The sequence below is a fragment of the Pempheris klunzingeri genome, chromosome 13 (genome assembly GCF_042242105.1).
Source record: "Pempheris klunzingeri isolate RE-2024b chromosome 13, fPemKlu1.hap1, whole genome shotgun sequence".
NCBI classification, from domain to species: Eukaryota; Metazoa; Chordata; class Actinopteri; order Acropomatiformes; family Pempheridae; genus Pempheris; species Pempheris klunzingeri.
In genome coordinates, this window is record NC_092024.1 from 5,433,096 (window position 1) to 5,442,758 (window position 9,663).

General features: G+C 45.5%; 1 protein-coding gene across 1 annotated transcript; it reads right to left on the reverse strand.

Annotated features, from left to right (window-relative positions):
* Positions 1 to 961: 961 nt before the first annotated feature.
* On the reverse strand, positions 962 to 3,057 carry LOC139212360 (leucine-rich repeat transmembrane protein FLRT2). The gene has a single exon (XM_070842897.1). It carries the CDS (start codon positions 3,055 to 3,057, stop codon positions 1,036 to 1,038), a length of 2,022 nt encoding a protein of 673 aa, XP_070698998.1. The 3' UTR covers positions 962 to 1,035.
* Positions 3,058 to 9,663: the final 6,606 nt, after the last annotated feature.

Below are 9,663 nucleotides of genomic sequence, written 5' to 3' on the forward strand. Positions count from 1 at the left end.
AGTATGAGTCACTGATCAGTCTGAGACAGATCATGAGGAGTAAGTTCACTTTTGGAGATATGTTTTTAATTAAAATGTGTAATGAGGTAAATAAATAATCAAGAGCAAGAGGTTTCCTCAACAACAACTCAACTGAATGTATATACAGTACACCTTTGTGCAAAACCATGAATTCAAAAGACATTGTAAGCTGATAACTTCAAGGCACATATATATACTGTTTTACCATTACATTTTTTTTGCTGAACAAAAGTCGGATAAATGTGCTTTTCGCTGCTCACTCTGAGACACTCAATATAAAACACAGCTAGCATGAAGAGCATGACCCCTTAACTGTGATAATGTATTAATCTTGAAAAACAGGTGAAAAAGCACTGCAGTCTGCCGCTTTCAGTGAATGTTTAATGAGTGTGACCTTTCCTTTTTGAAGCAGAGAGAAATTTCATTTGCATAAAAATATGTCCTCTCTCTTGAGCAGGAATCTAATCATTTGCATCTATATTGACTGTCGTGGCAATTAAACAAATGTGCCATATTACTGTGATAGCTTGATTAAAAACAGTCTGAGGAAAAGTGTGGTGGACTCTGTGGTTTCCAGAATGCCCTCTAGTGGTGAGCGTGGCAGATTTGTGCCCGTCTCTTTCCTCCTTTTTCCTATACAGAGTTGTACCTGCTGGTTTCAGAGCTCATGTGATGCACTGCAGCTACAGTGAGGATTCTGCATCTGTTATGGTTACAGCATAAAATGACTTTAAAATCATTGACTATTACGAAACGCAAAATGAAACCCAGCCTCTCTTCGTAGGAAATAAATGAATCCTGATTGTACACGTGTGCGCGCAGAACTAAAACAGCACAACTCCAGAAACCATTAACTTATAAATCAAATCTTGTTATATAAACAATATCGTCCAGGTAGGTGTATAAATGACATTACTTGAAGACGTGGGGTTTCAAACAATATTAACACTGTACAGTGTCCAGTAAAGTGTGGCTAGCTGTCAGTAAAAATGCTCCTGATGGTTTTCAAAATCATCATGTGCGACTTAAGTCTACAGCCTCAACATTGTTCTTGCAGTAGACTGTGCTGTTGTTCCCGAGGGGGCAATCTCTGAAGCCCGTGCCCCCATTAGGAGTGTAAATAGGCTGAATGCGGAAATCTCCCTTGAGGAGCTGCTCATTGTTGAGTGAGACTATCTGGAAACTGGTCTCAGTCATTTCTAGGATGGAATTATCTTTCTTGGTGCCTGCCTCGCAATAGTCATCTTTTCTCCGCCCCCGGTTGTATTTCCACTCGGTGGAGGCCTTGGAGCAGCTCTTTTTGTGCGCGTGCCAGCAGAAGATGCTCAGAAGCACCACCAGCACTACGATCACAGCCCCGCCAATCAGGCCAGCGAGCAGGAATGGTGAGCTGGGTTCCTGCTGCGTGGCCTGCTCAGGCCCTGACGGCCTTTTGTTGTTGTCAGGGCTGAAAGATGCTGCTGTGGTCATGGCCTCAGTGCATACAGTATCATCTTTAGGCCGGTAATTATTGAATGCATCCAAGGGAATGACACAGATCCGATAGGTGGACTTCGGCTCAAGATTAGCAAGTCTGATCCCCCGGTGATCCCCACCCACTATCCTCTCCCTGACGGTGTCCCCCGTCAGACTGGGACCCATCCTTGCCCAGGTCACCTTGTAAGCAGTGACCGGAAAGACCGCCTCCCATCTCACATGGATGGCCGAGCCATTCAGTATGGCAAATGTGACCTGCAAAGTCTCCTTCCGGGGGTCAAGAGGTTGCTTAGTCCTCAAACCCCCCTCCCTGGTTGAATAGATAGGGTAGAGGGTGGGTAATGTGGAGAAGGGTTGCATGGAGGAGGAGAAGGAGACATACTGAGTAACCAGGGAGGAGTCTGTGGAAGATGACGGGGATGGGATGAGAGGAGTGTCAGTCGGTGAGGTGGGAAGGGCTGCTGCCGCTGTGCTCTGCGGGCACTGGACCATCTCAGCACTCAGCTCCCTGATCACCATGCCTCGGAACTTTTCAGGTTTATGGCACATGAAGCCACGCACGTTGAGGGAGGCTGGCAGAGATTTAAGCCATGACACCACCCATTTAATGCTGCAGTCGCACAGCCAAAGGTTGTTCCGGACAGTGAGCTGTCTGAGACTGACGAGGCCATCAAAGACCCCCTGTGTCAATGACTGCAGCTGGTTGCTAGAAATATCCAGCCTCTCCAGCTTGTGCAACCCTGCAAATGCCCTGACGGGGATCCGGTTCATCTGATTTTCCTGAAAGTTTAATTTGGCGAGCACCTCCACTGGGAGGAATGGGGGAGGGTATGTGAGTGAGTTGCGGGCCAAGGACAGCTCCCTCAGGGTGACCAGGTCCTGAAAAGTGCCTGGTGCGATCCCTTCATCGGTCAATAGATTTCCATCCAACAGGAGGCGCTGCAGGCGCGTGACATTCCTAAATGATTCCTCTGCGATAACCGCGATCCGGTTCTCATCTAATCGCAACTCTTTTAGATCATCAGGAAGACCAATAGGCACACTGCTCAGGTGGTTTTTGGTGAGGAAGAGCATCTTCAAGCTCACTGCCTCACGGAAGGCCCCTTCCTCCACCCCTACAGTAGAAATGGAGTTATCATCCAAATGCAGCTCCTCCAGCCAAAGAAGCTGAGCCAGAGCTGCTCTGGAGATGGTCTGAATGTTGTTCTCTTGCAGATGGAGAACCCTTACATTTTTGGGCAGGTTGATGGGGAACTCATCCAGCTGGTTGCCATAGAGATACACAGTTTCCACAGAAGCCACATGGTGCAGCTCCAAGGGAAACCCAGCGTTATTGATTTGGTTGTTGTGGAGGTAGAGGGTCTTATAACCCTCACCAATTCCCAGAGGCACTGAGGTCAGGCTCCGCTCATTGCAGTAAACAAAAGTGCGATCACAGCGGCACTCCTCAGGACAGTTGGAGGCCCGGGAGAACTGGAGGTGAAGGCCTAACAGTATAGGTATCCACGGCCTTATAAAGGAGGCCCAGTCCTTATTCCATAAAAGCCACTGTATTTCCATTTCAAATGGACAGGAAAAAATACACACACCAAATCAGAGGAAAGATGGATAAGAAATTAGGATTTGAAAAATCCAACAGAACAGTCATTAAATTTTGGCTGTTGGCTTATTAACACCAGCATGCCCAGCCTGGTGCCAAAAGAGGTCTTGAGTAATTCCTTGGTAATTAGTTGTCCTTAGCTTTCCAACATAAGAGGAGTGGTCTCATTAAGCAATATGATTCCTTCACCAGCCAATGTCCATAATTGAGCTGGGAGACATTAGTGATGTTCATCACAATTTCCCCCCGTCTTCTCTCCTACCGCCGAGTAGAGCTCTCTTCACTGCACTTGATGCTGACAGAGCCATCTAAAACACACTGGAGGCTTATCATTAGATGTCCCCTCCCTTGCTTCCTTTTCCTTTCACGTCACACACTGCTCCTTCCTTGGAGTTGACATCTGGATCCAGAAACCTGTTACAAAATAAAAATAGTGGGCAAATAAGTCTTTTTTTTTCTTTAAAATAGCACGATTTCCCCTCAAGACCAAAGCATTTCTTTTCCCTTTCTATCCCACAATGAAAGTGAGGCATTGTAAATTGGGAGAACAGAGCGGCGTGCATACAAATCGCTTACAGATTTGTTACATATTCCTCAGACACACAGCTAGAAGAAGAGAACTTTCGAAAACACAGTGAGGGAAAGGGTGTGGGAAAATGGTGAGGAAAACAAGTTTAACAAGCCTATGTGCGGATTACTAATGTGTGCTCTAATCTAAAATGAAAACATACACTAAGTGGAACTTTCTCCATTCCCCAGTTGATAACCATGAATGTGAACAAAATGAGAAAAAGGAGCTTTTATAAAATGACCAAATCCAAAGGATTGAAACACGGCGGCTGGCAGCATTTTGAGAGCAATGACTTGTGAGGTGAACTGCCGAAGGAGACGACTGGCTCCCTGATGAGCACCATGACTGTCTCCCAGGTTAGTGCCCTGCTCCAACGCCACTAAGGAATTATCAAGAGGTTAAAGAGGGGGCGTCAGATGATGCTGCGCATTTTACCAGCCTCGCCACAAAGCCAAATATGTGCTCTCTTAATTATTTGTAAGTTAGACGTTGCATTCCTCTCTCTTTGTTTCATTAAGTGTAGCCGTGGGAAGAGGAGAGGAGCCGTGCTGGATGGTGATGAACGCAACCTGTCAGCAGAGATAAGATGAGACAAATTCCTCGCACGGGGACAAAACTAAGATCAATGTGGGCCTTTCGCAGCGAGGAAAGGTGCTATATTGTGCATGCAAGGTCATGAGATTTAAATTCGGTGGGGAGGTTTTTCGTAGATGCCATTGGTATTTGCTGGCTCCTAAACAAAGCCTCAGCCTTTAGGTGAATTAAAAAAAAAACATATCAATGAAATTGCTCATACTGCTGCAGTTACAAGTTAACAATTCAGCATACAAACACTGCAGAAGAACTGACGATGATGGTTGATAGCTGGGTGGTAGGGATGATTAATAAAATGGCAGTGAAGCAGTCAATTGACAGATTGCATTCATTTGTGGCCAAGGCAGCTCAATAGTAATGCAGTGTTCCTTGGGGGGCCAAACGGGGCATCAGACTGAGTCTAATTATGGTAACCCTACCTCACCCGGTTATTATCAGCAGGGTCTTTGGCATCAATCTCGTGACACAAACATCCAAGTGCCCGGCAGAAGCCACTCTACAGGAGAGAAGAGGGCTTGTGTTGCTCCGCAGCAGCTCTGTCCCACTGGGGAGAATAAACTGACTGTGGCTCATTTGGTTTTTGCGTCTGGAGAGAGAGAGCGCACGGAATGATCCACGAGGACCGTCCTCACACCTTTCTGCTTTTACACATAACGGAAACGAAGTGGAGAGCTCTGAATAAGTGTATACAACTAACAGTAACCACTAGAATTGTAAAGTTTATCCATTTATTTACTGTTACTGAATATGTTCACAGTCACGTTCACCGTGAAAAAAATAACAGAATATTTGAAGAATCTAGGTTGGGGGGAAAAAAAACCCAGTTACCCGGCCACAGAGCACTATTTTACCTTCTGCACATCCAGCTGGTCAGCTCCTCTCTCCGCACACTGCTGCGCTCAGACCGGGCACAAAGTCCGCATCCTGCCCGCAGCGTCAGTTGCCAGCTCCCGCTGCCGCTGCGGCTTCGGACCGCTCCTGCTGGGTGTTCCTGTGGCGGAGAATCGTGGCATCATGCCGATCGTGCGAGCATCCAGCCAGGGAGAGAAGTTCAGGTCAGCAGCGGTCTGATCCGCATCTTTCCCCGCCTCCCTCAAACACTCCCCCGGCAGCCTCCGTTCGTCCGGAGCTTGTCGCCGAAGTTTCCCCCGCAGCCTTCACAGGAGGGGGAGAAGGGGACAGGAAGCAGAGCGGAGAGGACAGTTAGAGACTCCCGGCCTGACCCCCGCCGCTCCGCTGGTCGCATGGAGGAATATCAAGTCCATAGTCTGGGCTAACTGGACCAGAGACTGCCTGGTTCCTCCTGGAGCCCCGAGAAGCACTGTGTGCCTGCTAAGGAACGCCCCCCCTCCCCCTCTCTCTCTCTCTCTCCCTCCCTGTCTCTCTCTCTATCTATCTATTCAAAGTCTACACCCCCATACTCTCTCTCACTCCGCAACAACCCCCTTTACTCCCCCCCCCTCTCATTTCATGGATGTGTGTGTTATTTGTGTGTTTTGAACAAATGCAAAGTAATTCCACACCAGTGAACACAGTGATCAGCATGTTTCCTATGAATCCACATTCCCACCTTTGAGCCTGTGTTTAAACCTAACACCACGAGGGCCTGCACAGCCTCCAGTGGGATAATTAGATCTTCTTATCTTCTCTAATGTGTTATGGAGCTCAAGTGACGTTTGTTCCTTCACCCTGTGTTTTTTTCCTAAAGTCGCTGAAACCGACCGGACCCCACGGTCTGCTGGCTTTGTAGTTTGCTATAGTTTGAACGGACGTCATTTGGGTTTTGACACAAGTCTATCTGGGAGATAAGAGTGTCGAGATGAGGCAAGAGCACCAGAGCCACTTCAGGGCATTTAGGGTTGTGTTCTAGTGGGGCATGCTGCTGAACACGGGCAATTCATCAGATTGTTAGACAGTAGCACAGATAACCGGGGGGGGGGTTCCTGGGGCCTCTGTGATACACAACGCCAAACGCTGGACCCACTGACACTATCAAAGGTTTTCTGTCTGTTAATACGCTAGAGAAACGCTCTCCAGATGGGCCAAATCACCAAATATGTTGGCATTATATTCAAGATGCGGCACGTTTATTTGGTCCCGTCTACACTGTTGCCTCGTGGTTGGAAGCTGAAGAAAAACCCACACCGCACTCCAGACTTCGTTTACTTCGGTGCCTACCAGCTTCCTGCCAAATACACGCTCTGGGAGGCCTCAGCATCCGTGTACCCTTGGGCAGGAGAAGACGAAATCACAACCTCGTGCGTTTTCTCTTGGTTGTTGAGATGCGTAGGTTTTACACCACACCGCGTCCGTATTCCTATTTTTAAGTCTCTTGCCTCTATTAGTGGCTGCACTGCCTTTACGTTTTTTTCCGTTGACAATTCTGACAGAATTCCCTCTACGGCGAAGACACGTTCATATCATTTAAGGACATTTCCGTCATATTACAGCATCGCTTCGGCTCCCGTAAGACCCGGAAGTAAAATGTGCCTTGGATGACCTGTTAGCTTGTAAAAGTGTCTGCACTGAGCAGCGCATGAACGGTAAGGCATGAAGAGCTGTGTGTTTTTGTTTTCAGCTACGGCAAACACATAAAAAAAAAAAAAAAGAAAAGAATTGTGAAATTGTTTTGCATTATAGCTTTTTTGGTTAAATGGAAGGTCTGTTTTCGCTGCGGCCTGAAATCTTTAGTCTGCTCTGATTTCTTAGCGACACAACTGTCTGAGGTCTCACCGACTTCAGCGGGAGGTGACAAAAGTCAACATGTCTGATCAGGTTTTAGTCCGTTTCCAGTGGCAGAAGGACATTTTCGCAGTATATTCCCTTTAATGAAGGGCTTCTGCTTGGAGGTGGATTCTTCGCAGCAAGTAGACTCAAACATCTGCTTAACGTCTGAATGGCTTCAACAGTGTTTCGACTTAGAAGAACGTCATTATTTAGCATTTGACCTGTCATTGTTTTGCTTCGTCATTGCAGACACACACACACACAGTTTTTGCTTTGCATTCCAAGCCGACATGATCTTCACATAAGGCAGTAGTGTGCAACTGTTACATCACTGAACTATTCAAATAACAGCTTACCTTCACCATGGTCTCAGTAGGTCACACACACACACACACACACACACACACACACACACACACACACACAGTCTGTGGTTTATTCATATCCTCTATTCACAACTCTGTGGGTTCGAATGCTCACTGCCAAACACCACAGCTGCTGCTGCCTCTAGCCACTCCAATCTGTTAAATTAAAATTCAGGCTAAATCTGTCTGCGGCTCATCACAGTGTACGCCGTGGCTAGCATGGCGATGTCGGTCTGGCCCTGCTCGTTTGAGCCGTGTCACTGTAATCTGGCTTCTTGTGTGTGTAAACTCAGAGCGACCTGGCCAGCTGCTCGGAGGCTTTAGTGCAGAGGTCCGGGAGTAATGGATCACCTGGATATGTGACCAGATTACAGGGATCTGTTTACAAAACAGAAAATGAATGAGGGAATTAACATGTTCATGTCCAAATGACTAAAACAGCCTTTAGAGAACTTTACAAGGACTTGTCCTAGAAGTGCATCACCTGGTTTTTATTTACTGCTATGTCTCTGTGTATGTGTATGTGTAAGTGTGTGTGTATGTGTATATGTATGTGTATGTGTATGTGTGTGTGTGTGTGTGTGTGTGTGTGTGTGTATATGTATGTGTGTGTGTATGTCTATGTGTATGTGTATTGCTGTAGCCACCATGAGGACATTGTCAGTGGTATCAGCTAGTAATGAGGCAATAACGGCTCTTTTTTGGCCCTATTCAACTCAGCCGCACTCTCTCTCTCACACACACACACACACACACACACAGGCACACACACAGATGCGCTTATGCACACGACTATACTGTGGATTTTATAGGCTCAATACAGGTCACAATACAGTCTAGCATGCACAACGATCTAAACTTACAATTTTAGACTTAAGTTGAGATGAAGTTTTTGATTATCACAGGTTTTTAATTCAGTAAATTCTATTCATGACGGCTACCAGCCAAACTTACATGACTATATGGCCCATAAAGATTGTGAGGCAGTGCAGCAGCACAGACAACAAACTTTAAAAACAAGCGGAATATTATAGCAATATTATCCTATTATACCAATATACAATCCACACACACACACATCGGAAAGGTAATAGTAACAATGGTTGACGTGAATTAACACATTGGAAGACATATGGATTCCTTTGGAAAAATCACACACCTTCATTTCCAGAGGGAGGCCCTCACTTACAATACCATGATGGGCCCATCAGACCACAGACCCTAGTGCAATGCCTATATTTCAACCACCATCCACAGGACTTATCCTCTAGTAATAGAGGGGATTTAAAGAGGCACGCCACTGTTTTTACACCCAAAAGTCACTCTATGGCAGCCACATACTGTGTGATAACAATCCTGGCACTACATCATATATAAAATCTAATAATACTAAAATGCAGCCCTTCTTTGCAAGCGGCTGGATATTTTCTACGGCTCTGGGGCACTTTGTCAAGTCTGAGAAAATAAGCTTGATGATGATGTTTAAAGGCAGGTTCTGATACCTTTAAGATCTGACAATCAACATTCATAAAATGGGAAGAAAGGGCTTTAAAGCAGCCTCAGGGAGACAAAGTTGTGGAATTATTGTTTTTGTAGAAATAATTCCATCACAACTGAGCAAACCTTATCTGCAGATGAAGACTGTGAGACAGGGGTGAAAGCTACAGAACAGCTGTGCAGCACGTATTTAAGCCCTAAAACAGAGTTGTTCAACCTTAGTGTCTGGACCAGGTTTTAAGTCGATATATAATGATATGCTGACTGATATTTTATACAATTTAAGAAACAATATCAGTCAATTGTGCTCACATAGTTGCCATAACGGGATTAGAGAGCTTTTAGTTTTACCTCTGAATGCACTAACTGACTGCTAATGTTTCTTTCACTGATAGAAATGATGGCGACAACTATGAGATTAAACTATGAGATTTTTTTTAATAATCAAATAAAAGGAGATGAGCCGATTAAGTGAAAATCTGACAATTCTGATTATCAGTTCACGGTAGTTACATCATATAATAGCTCTTTTATTTTAAAAAATACTTTTTACAGCGGCTATCTTAACACGTGACAGCAGGGAAAGCACAGGTGTAAATACTAAAATAAATGATGGCTGAGTTCCGTTTAGATTCATTATTCATGCTGACTCACTGTCACACTGTCATTACTCACTGGGGCCCCTTGAATGGAACAGAGCCATTGTTAATGTTATTAGTGACACCTGCATGTGCTTTAGCTACTGTGACGAGTCAGAATCTCTGACCTGTTGTGAACTGAACTGCATGCTGTGAAGTGAATACATTTTACAA

Excerpts from the sequence above, each read along its gene's own strand:
- LOC139212360 (XM_070842897.1), bottom strand. The coding sequence starts at position 3,057 with ATGGAAATACAGTGGCTTTTATGGAATAAGGACTGGGCCTCCTTTATA.